General features: G+C 43.6%; 1 protein-coding gene across 2 annotated transcripts in view; it reads right to left on the bottom strand.

Annotated features, from left to right (window-relative positions):
- Positions 1-15433, bottom strand: part of Cacna2d3 (calcium voltage-gated channel auxiliary subunit alpha2delta 3) — an 837667-nt gene that overhangs the window by 141758 nt on the left and 680476 nt on the right. For both annotated transcript variants that reach the window (XM_048421249.3, XM_048421250.3), the window contains 2 exons: positions 10640-10761; positions 7623-7703 (listed from right to left, as the gene is read on the bottom strand). In XM_048421249.3, the coding sequence (XP_048277206.1) occupies positions 7623-7703; positions 10640-10761 (203 nt within the window). The remainder of the gene's footprint in view (positions 1-7622; positions 7704-10639; positions 10762-15433) is intronic.

The following is a 15433-nucleotide window of genomic DNA, read 5'->3' as shown; positions in this document are numbered from 1 at the left end:
TCACGATCAGATGGACGTTCAGCATTGGTCAGTAGGAGAATGGCTCACAGTTGTCTGTAACTACAGTTCCAAAGGACGCCCTCTTTGGGCTCTAAGGGTCCGGAGCATGCACGCAGTGTACACACATACCTGTACACAAGCATTCAAAGCCATGTTTTAAAAAGACAGTAATAATAAATATAACTATATCACAAGAAGATGCCCCAGGCAAGATTTCAAAGAGAACACCACCTGCGGGGCGGAGGGAGGTAGGGGTCGGGTGACTCCTTAAGAAATCTAAGCAAAGCACCCTATACTTTGATATACTTTGATGTACATGTGAAAAAAATATATGCATGAGAAGAAAGGCCCCTATCGGAGTGAGAAAGGGGGCAGCCCTGTGCTGACTTCCAAATATTTAATTAACACTAACTTTAATATGCAGCTCTACCAGGAATTCAGAGAGAAGTGCCTAACTTGCTTATTCCGAGCTGGGTGCCACGAGAACCTGTCACCATGGGTACTCTGCTGCTGCTGAGTTTTGAGTGGATGGTGTGTGTTCTATCTCTGGTAAAGTTTCTGAAGCTCTGTGGCCCTTGGGAGCCGTGCCCTAGGGAGCTAACCCAGCAGCTCCGGCTCCGCGGGACTTGGGCTATTTTTACTTCTAGAGTGGTGACCCTGAAGGCGCTCTTTACAGACTCCTGCACCTCGCAGGGCAGGGCAGCTGTTCTGAAGGACAGTCCTAACTCGGAAATTCTGCTGCAGATACGAAACAGAGCGCAAGCTCCAACTAATCTCAAATCCATTGCCATGAGATTTGCTGTTGTAATAATTGAAAGCGAAGACAGGATGTGGATTTCCGTCTCCTCCTGGGCTCCCTCCTCACCTGCCTGTGAGCCCTCCCTTAAGAGTCTGCTAATTACCCTCAAACCGCATCATTCAGGTCTTCGAATGCCAACCAGAGATGTGTATATGTATAAGGGATCTCATCCCAAACCCATTTACATCCTTGGAGAATGGGGTTGGTTCTTCCCGAGAGCTCTCCCCACAGAGATTTGCATGCTGGATATATCTCATCCATCAGGTTTCCACTCAAGTCTCTCCCTGGCCACCTCGAAACTAAGAGGCATCGCCCTCACCACATACCCGTACACGTTTGGGAAGGCAACTGCATTCTCTTTGCCACTGACAACCACACTTAATCTTTGTCTGGCTCCGATTTCTCAAGAGTTTTCTTCAATTTTCTCAAAGAAATTTTCTTCTTTCCCTCCCCCTTCTTACATCTTTCCTTCCTTCACTTGCCTCCTTCTCATCCCTGGAAGACTTAGTTCTTCTCCATCTCCAGCACAAAGGGAAGCTCTCCCTTGGCAGTGTTACCCTTAGGAGAGCGATCGAGTGGAAGGGTTCTGCCCTGGACAGATGTGCCCTTGTTGATAGCTCAACTAGCACTCTCCTCATTTATTCCACACTGTCTTTTGTAGGACTGCTCACAAGCGCATGTTCAGCTCTACGGACCACCAGGAATGAAATGTATATCTACTGAGAGGTTTAATGATGGTGCTCACTTTAAGCCAGTTTCTAGCTCACTACTCTTGACACTTTGAACCAGATCATTCTTTGTTTTGGATCAGTGGGCAAATTGTTCTTTTGGATGCTTGGCACCATTTTTGCCCTTCACCTAGTAAATGCCAGTAGTACATTCTAACCAGTAGTAACAATTCTCTCTCTCTCTCTCTCTCTCTCTCTCTCTCTCTCTCTGATTGTGTGTGTGAACACACATGCACACATGCCTGTATGTACATTTGGATGGCAGATGCATGTGCATGTGTATATGCTTGCCTGTGAGGGCCTAAGGCCAAATTTGGATATCATTCCTCAGAAACCATCCACCTTGTTCTTTTGTGACAAGGCCTTCCCGCGGTCTGAATCTATTTATCAGGTTGGTATGGCTGGCCAGGGAGCCCTAGGGCTCCTCCTGTTCTTGCTTTCCCAGAAGCTGGGATTCCTTGCTTATGCTAAGCACATCTGGCATTTTTATATGGGTTCTAGAGATCAAATTCATTTCCTCACACTATACTGACTGAGCTAGCTCCCTACTCCCAATATGCATTTTTTCAAATGATAAAAACACTTCCTTTGCTAGGATTTCACAAGCCAGAGGTTGACCCATGGCAAGCTTGACCCTGAATTCCTGAGATGTAGTTAGCTCACTGTGAGATTCCACCAAAGGAAGGAGGACAAGGAGGACGTTTGCTGGGAAGGTTTTTGGGAAGATTACTCACACAATACTAACGAGGGCCCTTCTTACACACTACACTTCGTTTAAATAGCACTTACCTGACAATAGCTAATGGCTAAGGGCGCTAATCAATCACTTTCCTAATTATCTGTTTAAAATGAAATCTTCCCCTTCATTACACTGCCTTGAATTATGCAGATGAGACCACATAACCCACAGTTTGAAATTTTCCTTGTGAGAGGATCTAATGCAATCCATGTTCTTCGTTCAGGAGAGAGCTGGAGGGTCAGGGCCATCTTCCAATCTGCTAAAATCATTGTGCTTCACAGCTTAAAGGCAGTGAATTTGGGATGTCACACCTCAGTGAAATTATTATTTAAAGAGTTGTAGTAAAATAAATGAAGGCTTTAATGTCTAGGTTTTTGTGAAGATTACAATTAGCCGCTAGTCTAACACTTACATCAACTACTAGGACTTCAGTGAAAAGATAACTTTTGGTTTATCGATGTCATTTGAATGGGGCAGCAAATAATTTCTCTATCCTTAAAATAGTCACGTCATGGGATGGTGTGATTGTGGCGTGAACTCAAATGTTGCCAGGGAGCATCTCTGACTTGTAGTTGCATACCGTGGCTCTTTTATCTGGCCTGCAGATCCTGTACTCCTGTAAAGCAAGGGACAACAGAGCCCATAGGCCTTGAGTAACTTATTCAGGTCACGTCTCCCACATATGTACCGCAAGTGTGGAAGAGGTCAAATGGAATACAGCTGCACCAACTTTAGATTTTGATGGGTTAAAATGTACATTTCAGAGCAATAATAATAATAACAATCTGCTAATTATTCTGAATTACTTATTTAAAAAATGTTTAAGTATTATTTAATTATTTTAAAGTTTTAATAATATTTAAAAATGCAGAAGTCTGAGCTGGAGTGATTGACCACCAGGCAAGCTAATTGCTCTGCAAGTGTGAGCACCAGCATCTGGTCTTCAGCATCTCCCTCCGTGGAAGCTGTATGGTGATCGTGGACACGAGGATTCCCGAAGCAAGCTAATTGGCTTAACAAAGTAAAACACCAGGTCCACACTCAACAAGAGTCGACCTCAATACACACAATGGAGAGTGGCCAAAGAAAGTATCTGGGGTAGTTTGAATGTAGCTGGCCCCACAAGCTCCTAGTGAGAGGCAATATTTGAAGATGTGGCTTTGTTGGAGTAGGTATGGCCTTGTTGGAGGGAGTGTGTCACTGTGGGGGCGGGCTTTCAGGTTTCCTATGCTCAAGCTATGCCTAGTGACACAGATAACTTCCTGTTGCTACAGAGTCAAGATGCAGGGCTCCCAGCTCCTTCTCTAGCAGCATGTCTGCCTGCAAGCCACCATGTCCTGCCATGATGACAACAGACTGAACCTGCAACTGTAAGCCACACAATTAAATGTTTTCCTTTATAAGAGAGAGTGGTCATGATGTCTCTTCACAACAAGAGAAACCCTAACGAAAACAGTATCTTACACCAACCCCAGGCCTCCCCACGGGTACACACATGCTTCTCTGCACATGCCCCAGCCAAGCATGTACACATGGAAAACCCAGCAGGGCCATCCCTTTCACCATCTAATGTCTCCTGGTTCCCCCATTATCCCCCCCACACCACGCATGCTATTATTCACCTTTGTATGGCAGAGGCAGTACTATAGAGAAAGGTGGGCCTCCCCTACTGAGAGCCCAGTGGAGAACTATAGCAACATGCTCTAGATAACTTACGGATCCCGAGCTGGCAAATTAGTAAGTTGGGGCAAGCGGGTTTCTGTGATCTCAATTTGTCTGTAATTTTTCTCTGAGGTCTGTCCACCACAGTCTAAACCCTCAGCTGGCCATGGTTTGGTGGGAGAAAGAAAGACAAGCACAATCCTTGGCCTCTAGAACCCCCAGAAGACAACACAGCTCTTTAATTCACTAGTCCTATGAAGTCATGGCTTTTCATTTTTCTATTTATTATTACTATAATATGTGTGTGCGTGCGTGCGTGTGTGTGTGTGTGTGTGTGTGTGTGTGTGTGTGCGTGTGTTCCAGGGGTTGAACACAGGCCATAAGGATGGTGTGCTCCTACCTGCTGACCCATCTCTCTTGACCTCCATATTGCTATTAAAATTAAAATTTGCTGCTATTTTATGCACGTGGTGAGGAGGAAAAGGTTGTCAACACAGAACCGGTTATTATTCATTGATAAGTCGAATGCCTGGCAAAAGCAGGAGTTCTGTCTTATGGAATGAATGAATGAGTAAGTGAGTAACCGAATGAAACAGAAGGTGAAAACGCACCACTCCTATACGTCCTGGTTTTTTGCATCTCTTCATATACATGTATTTTCCTCTTTGTTCTCTTATGCCATCTCCCAAGTGAGAATAAGGCAGGAACTAACAATCTCAATCCTGACTTAGACTGCTACTGACCGAGGACAATAATAATCTCAACCCTGACTTAGACTGCTACTGACCTGGGACAATGAACTGAGCAAGGTACAAGACGAGTGGCAAATTCAAGCAGACCTTACATTCCAAGGTTTGTATGTCTCATCATAACAGCAAAATGGATTAGCATCTTGACACATACACAGGAGTTTCCGAAGCTCTAGAGAGACTGAGTAGGCCCTGTCATGTCTCCTATTGCCCTGAGAAAGCAATTAAGTAAGCAAGGCACACTGCTGGCAGCTGGAAAGTTGGCAGAGTCCTCGAGAGGAGGCTGGGAAGTACTGTCAGAGGCCCAGAAGATGGATGGAGCCTGCTATACACCGAGGCTGATGCACAAATGGAATCTTGCCCACTCCAACTGGCCTTTCTTCAAAGGTGGCATTGACAGATGAGTATCTCAATGTTTTTGTTTGAAAAAGAAAACAAGAAAAAGCAAGGAGAAAACCTCTTTCTACCCCCAAACTAGCACACATAGCTAATGAACACGAACATATGAGGTCAGGCTGTGCAAAGGGACAGCCTCTCAATGCAGGGGAAGGGGTGGTTTAGGAACCATTTGCAAGGTTGCACACCTTTTCTTCCAGTTAAGTCTCAACTGCATACAAGGATTTCACTGGGACCCTACAGTCCTGCTGGTCGGCTGTGTCCCATCTGCTGCCAGAGGCCTGTGAAAGGGGACCAGGCCTGCTCACAAGTTCATCTTCATCTGCCGAAACAAGGCTGCCTCTCCAACTAAAAAGGCCCCTTTAATTTCATAAAGGTAAACAGTATCTGAGTAATTGGAGAAAAACACGGAGTGGATTGTTACAGACTCTCCTCCCCTGGTGATTGACATGAGAGTTGGGACAAAGTCCTTGGAAGCAGGGCCTGAATTGAAGAGGCTGTTCTACTCTGGGAGAGAGAAAGGTCCCCCTGAGGTCACTGCCCTCATGGGGCTGCGTCCACAGCAGTCTTCAAGATCAAAGCCAAGTGAGGCTGTTTTATTTCATGTCTCCCAAACACAGTTGGGAAAAGAAGGTCAGTAGTCACCCACTTTAAAAGGTCCAAACTAAATACAGTTCCCTGGGCAACCTTGTTTCTTGGCTTTGCTCTGTAATTATCTGTCGAATATGAGCACCAGTTGGTACACACTTAGAAACAACAAGTCAAAGATGCCAAGGTGAGCCAAACGGTCACCTGCCCGCATTCTCTGGCCAGCTGTGTAACTCAATAATAGAGCAGCAAACCATTTACAAATTATGTACTCCCTGTTAGCTTAGATGCACTGCTTCCAGGCCAGGGCATAAACACTTTTAAACAAGTAAACATTTGCTCATGCTTGACCATCCCTTTTTAACTGGGACAGAGGTGGCTGGGAGAGGTGACTTTAGAAGCGACTCGGAACACCATTATGGTCACTGAAGAAAAGACCCACAGGAAGAATTTTTAAGAGAAATTCTGAACCAGATGGGCTACTTACTTTTGCCTGACCTTGCCTTGGACAGACAGCTGTTGTCTATGACTTTAACCCCCAGAAGATAACATGCCTCCAGAATTAGCTGGCTGGAACAGTCCAGAGGTAAGCAAGTCTGACCTCCTTGAAGCAAAAATAAATCTTGCTGAGCGAAATGACCCTATCTCCTACTTTCCTCAAGGCACATGAGGCATTAAGTGACAGTATTTGGAGACAGCGGCCATGAATCCTCAGGGCCCATATCTGCAGGCTGATTAATTGTAGGTCTGCCTAGTTCAAGATAAGCTGCAGGTCAAACACATAAGACTATCTTCCTTGTCATATCCAATAACCCAAGGATAACCAGAGTGGCTGTCCTCTGATCGTTCAGCCCCCTGCTAATATAATTATGATGCACAGGTCCTGTCAGAAAGGAAGTGGAGAGAAAAGCAGTGATTCCCAGCCAAAGAGCAAGTGCTTCAGTCAGCTCTGCTCCCTTTGGCCCCCTTTCTACAAATCACCACAGCACGCAGACATAGGCGTGGGTGTTCAAAGTCACTCTCAAGTCCAGCTTCATGAGGGAGGCTGCCCCAAAACAAATGACTCCCTTTGGGAAACATAGTTTAGATCAGGAGAGTGCTCGGCACATCTCATGCATCCATCAATCGATGGATCCAGAAATGGCAGATTAAGAATGGACTATGTGCCAGGCATGGTCTTCAGCCTTTATAGGAGAACTGTGGCAGATTCCAGCCCTTCGGTACAAACGCCAGCCAGCCATAGGCGGTTGCTGGGGCTCCTATAGAATGAGAGCAGGAAAAAGGCTTCCTTGACAACCCAAGTCTTAATTGTAAAATGTTTTAACTTTCCCCTGCTCACAAACCCAGCACCTGTGCATCCTTCTTGGTCTCTGAGGAGAAAGCCGTATTTCAGGTTATGTGTGCTAATATATGAAAAAATAATATAATTTCTTTGCATGTCTATCACGATCCTCACAGTATTCCTCAAGCTTTATCTGCTGTCAGGAAATTCTCACTATATTCTCCAACTATTTCCCCGGGGCTCAGATTCAACAGGAACACTGGGAAGGATTCCTTCTTCTGCATACAACCCCATGAGCCTTTAGAAAAGTGGTTCTCAACCTTTCTAATGCCGCGACCCTTTAATACAGTCCTTCATGTTGTGGTGATTCCCAACCATAAAATTATTTCATCTGTACTTCATAACTGTAGTTTTGCTACCGTTACGATTTGTAACGTAAATACTGATATACAGGATGTTCTCAGGTGACCCCCGTGAAAGGGTTGGTCAATCCCCAAAAGGGTCGCAACCCACAAGTTGAGAAACACCATGCTAGCACCTCAGTGTGAAAGAGTTGGCACAGAGCTGATGGAGAGATGTTGTTTTTCTCTTTTTGAAACCTACCTTTCGGGGTGTGAGCGTGCAAGACCAAACAGAAGCCCTGCTTATAAAACACTTGATGGCCAAAATCACTGGTTACCTGCCACCACAGGAGATTTCCGTTCATCCAGGAGCTGGATGGAAGTACTTGCTGTTACCACGTTGCTTTTGTTGACTGTTCCTATAGGAAAAAAAAAAAAACAAAACCTCACCACAGTAAAATAATGAAGAGCTCTGAGGGCCATGGATAGAGAACAACCATACTGGCCTGTGGCCATTCATCTGCAAAACATGCTGGGACTCTGTCTCCAGAGCCCAGAACACTCTAGGATGTGGACACTTTGCCATGGATGAGTTGTTGCCACCTTCTCTGGGGAGAATCCAGCTCTTCATGGTGAAGCCGTCACAGGCTTTGCTAACTAACTGAAGCTAAAGGAAGCTGATCACAATAACTGATTTGCTGTACAGATTTTAACTGGTTTGCAAACTTCAAATTTTAAAACCAATTTTTCTAAACAAAAGCACTCTGCATAGGGAGATAACTAGAATAGATAACAATAGAGTCCAACTATTGGGTTTGTATTAGTAAAATCAGTTTTAATATCCACTAACTACAAATCATGAGCATAAATTCTGAACTCCCAGTTCATCTGGTGCCTGCCTCAGACAAAGGAGCTCCATGAAGTGAGTTGAATGAAACCCATCGAGCTGAGAACCCCTTGAGAGGCTGTCCCTTGTACAGCCTGACCTGATATGTTCATGGTCTTTAGCTGTGTGTGCTAGTTTGGGGGTAGAAGAGGTTTTCTTCTTGTTTTTCTCTTGTTTTCTTGTTCAAACAGAAACATTGAGAACTGGGAAAGGCAAACCAAAACTGGAATAAAATCATGACCAAAGGAATTAAGAATTTCTCTCGGACCAAGTCCAGATAACCAGGTCATCCTTGAGCAGTCAATACAAGCAGCTTTACCACAGTGGCAGGTACCTGGTGGTTTTATAGATTTTCCCTTGACTCTCAAAGAAACCCAAGTGAAAAGTAGCCCGAAAACTTTCTAAGATTGTATATTATTCACAGTTTTACCATGAATGAAGCTACTTTTTTAAAATTATGCAATCAGATTAAATGTTCAGTAAAAATCTGTTTCTAAACCTAATACAAAGACAGTTTTAATAATTAATCAGAATTGATTTTTTTCCTTCAAGCATAATTATTCTAGAAGAACACAGAAAATGGTAATGTAACGTGGCAGCAGGGATCATCATTGCCATGTGAGCATACATGGGAAGCACTTTGGGGATCCTAGAGCCACAGTGCAAGTCCCCAAGTCGTGGTCTGGGTGGCTCCTGCAGACTCAGAAGGTCAGCAAGCGAAGTATTGTTTTCTGCTTTAAGGGACTAAGATAAAGGAAGGTAAATGAGATTTAAATGCTATTGTTCACAGGTCTGGGGTAGAACCAAAGCGCTAACGATATCCTGGTTGGCACACCCGGCAAGAAAGTTCTGTGTGGAGAGGTCTGACTATGGGGCTGTGGAACCTGAGATGCACACATGAGAAACTACACATGTACAAGTATCCAAGCTCAAGGAACAGAGTGTGCTTAAAATCCTCGCACTAGAAAAGAGCTTACTAGCTATGCTCCTGCAAACTCTACCCCTTTTGAGAATCTTATCACTGATAAGCCACCTTTCCTTGAGACTCTCCGTTAATGAAGGACTCTTATACACAATATGTCCCTCATGAGGCTTATGATTGTCACTAGGTTCCCATGTGAGGGTACTGTTTGAGAATTTCGGAACCCTGAAGAGGTAAAACTCTGGTGGAGGAAGGGAGTCACTTGGGGAAACGGGTTTCAGTTGATGGTCTGGACCCACTTTCTATTGATTGCTGCTTTCTGGCTCGGAGTGTAACTTGTCCTTCTGAACTCCAGCGCCCACTGCTTTGCTTTTGCTGTCATGATGTAATGGGTCCCCTCAACTGTGAGCCCAATAAGCGTGCCATTCCTCAGAGTGCTTTGACTGGGGCACTTTGCTGCAGAACAAGGTAAGTGACTTCTTGTGGGTACTGCTTACTCTGCCCATCTACGTCAGACCTCTGCCACCATGTCTTCTGTAAGTGTCAGAGGCACTCTGTCTGCAGACACTGACATTCACGGGAATGAGTGATGGCGGCAGGTGACACCAAGCACTGTGGAACTTTCTTCTGTCAAGGTTGAGCTAGGAAGTTTGCAAGGGGTTGACACACAACAGGTCCTAACATAAAGTGCAACCACTGAGAAACTTTCCAGAGCAGGCCAACGAGACTGGGCTCATTCACTGAAGCTTCTAGAATGTTCTAGAGCCTTCTACAGAAAGCATATTGAAAGTTAAAAAGCCTGAGATGACAAAAATCCAGGAGCAACTAAAGTGCCCAATGTGTCTTCCATCTAAGTATGGTTAAGTCAACACTTGGATTTCAGTGTATGTAAGGGTTGGGTAACTTTAATTTTTTCACCATTTAAAACTATAAAAATTCTTTGTTCTATGGATCTCATTGGTTGCATCAGCCCTCAGTCAGTGAGTGAAGAGTATATAAAACCTTGGTCCTACTGAGTGTATGAGTACACAGCTGTAAGTAATCCTAGCTCTGGGGAGGCCGAGGCTGGAGAACTGATGACCATTAAGTTTCAGCTATCCTAGGCTACACTGTGAGGACCAAGTCAGAGAGAGAGAGGAAGAGAGAGAGAGAGAGAGAGAGAGAGAGAGAGAGAGAGAGAGAGAGAAAGAGAGAGAGAGAGATTGATTGTATATGTCTGAGATTTTATAAATCACAGAAGTTTCTAGCAAAGGACTCCCAAACCTTCTTTTACATGGATATTGAAAACAAATTGGCTGAGAAGTTTGCCCTCAAATTCTATAGGATGCAAAATGTCAACCTTGTTTCTTAAAATTCGCTGTGCACCATTTGGTTAAGACACACCTCCACTACACTGGAGGCTGTCACTTGAGTGGAACAAGTAACTTGCTCAGACTTGACCCAATGTTCTGCAGTAGCTCTGAAGACTGAAATTGGCTCCTCTTAGGGTTCAGGCAAACCCCCACAATGACCAGGCCAGCAGACTGAAACAGAAAGACCTGTCCCACCTGTGCTGAAAGGGATGGAGTAGACGAAGCTCCCCGGAAGCTGCTCAGCAGCTCGTCGGTACCAGAGAGGGAAGTGATCTGCATTGAAGATGTTTTCTTTGTCTCCAGCCTTCAAGAAGTCTCTGAAAATGAACGAGAAGAGGATGGTACCACTCCAGGTCAAGATGCACACAGTAGATCCAAGAGCCTTTGTCAGGAGGGACCAGGGTTGGTTCTGAGAAGTCCAACCTGCCCTCCTCAGTCCAGTGGAGGTCCCAGTCAACACTCCACCCAAAAACTTCTTTGTAGAGTCTGGCAGTCAGATCCTGAGAATGTATTTCCACTACATTAGGGAAACGACTGGGGCAGGTGTAAGGGAGGCAAAAGAGGCCCCTTTAGGACCTGCAGGTTCTTCTTTGTCTATGTTCCTTCTCTCTTGGCACACAGAATGGCTCCCAGGACCTCATGGCCCCTCCCTGTCCCTTGCCCAAGGCATTTCTTTCTATGGAGAACACAAATGATGCACATTCTCTTTCCCACTGCATCCTCTCAAAGTCAAAATCACTTTTCTTATTAAGGATTTTTATAGTAGATGCCTTATGTGTAGGGAATACAAGTTAATTTTTAAAAAATCTGTGCATCTATTTACAGAAAGAGTCAATTTGTAATGGCTGTATCTGTCACTTCCTCAACTTAGCAGTGTGTGTGTGTGTGTGTGTGTGTGTGTGTGTGTGTGTGTGTGTGTCTGTGTTTGTACATTATGTTCTTTACAAAGTTCCAAATGCACCACAAAATATACTTCAGAAATTGTCTCCATCCCACGTGAATCTAAACACATGACACGCATAAGCTCTTGTCTCACTCAAGTCTCTGAGCCTCTTGGTCACTTAGCCTTCTTTATCCCTAATTTACACATTGTCACATCTCTTTCCCCAAACCCCTGTGGACAGTATTTTGCTCAGTGTTTTACATCTCTCTGAAGAGCCTTATATATATAGCTATCATGATAGCTAGTGTTCCTTGTCAACTCAATGCCTAGGAGGCAAGCTTTGGGCAGAACTGTGAGTGACTGTCGAGACGAAGGTTAGCCTCCGAGAATATCTGTGAGGAACTGTCTTGACTATGTCAGCTGATATGGGAAGAGTCATCTTAATTGTAGGAGGAACCACTCACTGGGTGTGAGAATCCTAGACTCCATAAAATGAGGAAGGTAAGCATAGCACTTGTGTGGATTCATTAATCTGGTGTTCTCTCTGCTCTTGGCTGTGAAGTAATGTGAACATTCTCCCAAGTTCTTACCATGACTTCCCTGCCATGATCAACTATAACCCGGAACTGTAAGACAAATAACTCATTTCTTGCTTTAGCTGTTTTTCCCATAGCAGTTGGAAAGGAAATCAAGATATTCCTCTTTACCTACAGCTTTGCTTTCTGTGTATTAGAAACTGGCAGTCTGATGGGGAATCTCAGCCAATCACATTCTGCTTAAGGTGTGGCCCCTTCAGGCTATACAAAACAAATAAAAAGATCGAAGTGCCTTGCCACTTCCTCTCTTCTTTCTGTTGGTGTTTGTGGGATCTTGGGTCTTGTAAGTTTTCCCCCTTTGATTAAAAGCTAAATCTTTTGTATAAAATTGGTCTGGTTATTTTATCAATCGACCATGCCCGCTACAGCAGTCAACTATGCTTGAAAAATATATGTGGGAATTTTAAAAAGTTAACTCGTGAGTTTTAAATTATGTGCCTCTTTGATGAAAATTCTTGGAGTGTCATTTCATCCCACCAAGGACATGAGCACTCTTTGGCCTAACATACCTATGCTGCGTATATTACCAACCTTTTAGTCATTTGACATTTACCTGTGATTCAGGGAGATTGTGACGATAGTGCTTATGTTAAAGTGGCCACAACCTATGTTACAAGGCCTAAACTATTCAACCCACATCCTCTCAGCACACAACAGTAAATCATCTTATCTCAGAACATCCTAAAGAGAGCAAAAAATGTAAGATATTTTAAGACAAATAACCAACATTCATATAACTTTTATTATACTATACTGTTATAATTGCCTACTATGTTCTTGGTCTAAAATTAATTTTTTCATAAGTGTGAATGTAGAGGAAAGACAGTATACAGAGTTTGGAACTATCTAGTTTCAGATTCCCAGTAAGAGTCTTGGGGCCTTTCTCCAAGGAGAAGGAAACTCCTGTTCTGAAGTCCAAATGAGTATCTGTTGACCTGACTTTCCTCCAGAGACCACTGTTACTCTACAGCCTCTGGGTACTTTCTGCTGATAGGGAGATATTTGTACTGTCTGCAAGTATCTTTCAGGAAAAGCGATCATTCAGCAAAAAAGTATGGAAATGGCCATCACTTGGATCTGTAATGGCTTCATTTTTAGTCCATGGATCAAGGAGAAAATTATGTCCTTACTAGGTTCTGACTTCGGGGTTTCATGAACTTTAGCATTCAATTCATAAACTCAATCTTTAGTTTTAGGATGTGACTGGTCAAGATTTTTTTTTTTTTATTCTCACTGAAGAAGTATATACCACTCTGTTAAAAGAAAACCCTTGACACAAGAGGCCACCTTCTAGTTCCCAATTCTGAAACCGGTATCCTGCAACCACATTACCAGTCTCAGTTTTCTGTAAAGGCAGAAACATTGTTCCCCTCAGCATCCTCAGGCCTCAGCACTCAGCAGGCGCTTCACACATGTTTAATACAGAGGATAAATATTATCCCACGTAGAGATAAAAGCTCAGCAAGTATTTGAAACAGTTTTCTTTCTTTAAAGCATTTCCCCAATTCCCTCAGGGATAGGTGTGACTATCTTTCTTTGTAAATAAATGACCCATTGTGCTAATATTGCCCCAAAATTGTGGTGCCCCTAGGACTTGCCACAGCCAACTCTCTATAACTTTGGTAGAGCTGCTCACATCTGCTTACTAGCCCTCACTAACAACACTCCTTTCCAGAAATTTACCCATGAACTATTTTTTTTTGAAAAATGATAAAATTTCCCTCATCTCACTCAGAATACCCAGTCTGCCAATGGGCATCCATTGTAAGTCTCAGTAATGCACTCACTGAGGCAGGGGTGACTATTTAGGTTGCAGGGATCTGATCGTCACAATGACCAAAGGTGACTATAACTCGTGCTGTCTAGGTGAGCAGAAAAGAGGCCCATGAGTAAATGCAGCCTGTCACTCTCAAGTGGGGGTCTGCTGTCTAACATGTCCACCTAATGAGGCTACCATATTTGCAAGGTGTTGCATTTTATTGTTGTTATTTGCTTGTTTGCTTATTTGTTTGTATGGAAAAATTTATTTATTCTTTGATAATTTCATACATGAGATTTTTATCATATCCTTTCTTGCCCCCCAACTTCTTCCAGATCCTACCCTCTCCTTTGCACACAACTTCATGTTCTTTCTCTCTTAAAAAGAAAAAAGAAGAGAAAAATGGCACTAAAATCATGAGTCTGGTTTATCTTGACCAGTTACTCCTGAGCACACAGTCTGTCCTGTAGTGTGGCTGACATGGCTGATGCCATGCCACTGAAGAAAACTGATTCTCTCTCTCAGTCGCTATCATGAATGAAAAGCTTGTTGGTAAGGGGTAGGTCTTTGTGCCCACTTCTACACCATATCTTTTTTGAGTCATTGATTAGAGGGTCTCTATAGACTCTGTTCAACATGACTAAATATTGCCAGTGCTATTGGTTATTCTCCACAGCTGACAATAAGACCCTAATTTTAAAGACACCATATAGCTTTTATGGCATAGAACATGAAGAAATCTGGCTGGTACTCAAGTGGAAGTTTCACTCCTATTGGCTAGAATTCATGGTGCTAGAAAGTGCTACAAACACTACCAGAAGGAAAGGCAATCATTAATCTCACACAGCTATGAATCCTGCAAGCTATAATTAAGGCCTGTCTATAAGATATGCCCACTGGTGCAATAATGGCATGAATGTTAGGGGAGTGAGCAACCACTTTTTCTTGGCTCTATGGTCTATTCCTTGGGATAGAACCTATACCCAGCACAGTTAGTGAAGCCAAGAACCTGAGACTAAGTAGGCCATAGGCCCAGGGGAAAACCTGTTACTATTATTGCTCCCTTGTTTTAATGTCAGCGCTAGAAAAAATTACAGTCTTTTTCTCATTCTCTGGATCCTCCCTAGAGAAAGCAATGTGAAGCTCCATACTTCTCATCCTTTCTGGTTACCTATTTTCTAGAAAAGGCATTGTTTGAGGATAAACAGCTAAGGAGAGCTTTAAAACGTCAAGCTTCAATGAAAGCTTACTTCCAAAACTATAGATGTGAACTTCCAGAAAAGAGAAAGACATTGAAAAGGAATTCAAAGCCAATCTCACCAAACATATAAAAACTGACCCATCTACTATGTGCCAGGCTTGACTGGTACCAGGGTACCAACCAACAGGAAGAAACACTGCAGAACCGGACCTCAAGGGGCATCTCCCTTTTGAGACCCCAAGGGTCAGCTCCTCCCAAACTCAGGACCACTATGTGGATTCACCACTGTCCCTAGAGGTCTGGTGTCTAAGGTTTGCCGGGAACCTCTGAACTCAGCTAATTGTTAAACACATCCAACTTTGCTGAATCTTAGGTTCCATTTGTTCCTGACCTAACAATGACCTCGTATCAGAGAAGAGAGATGAAGAAAAAGTGTTAATGAACTTAGGAAAGATTCAGACCATGGACCTATGCAGGTAAAACACCCATCTGATGTCTAAGGGCTGGGAGCTCCTGATGTATGGGGACTAAGCATGACCGAATAAGAAGC

Source organism: Myodes glareolus, chromosome 5 (genome assembly GCF_982192425.1).
Source record: "Myodes glareolus chromosome 5, mMyoGla1.1, whole genome shotgun sequence".
Taxonomy (NCBI): Eukaryota; Metazoa; Chordata; class Mammalia; order Rodentia; family Cricetidae; genus Myodes; species Myodes glareolus.
The sequence above is the reverse complement of the archived record's forward strand: the minus strand, read 5'-3'. Positions and strand labels throughout refer to the sequence as shown.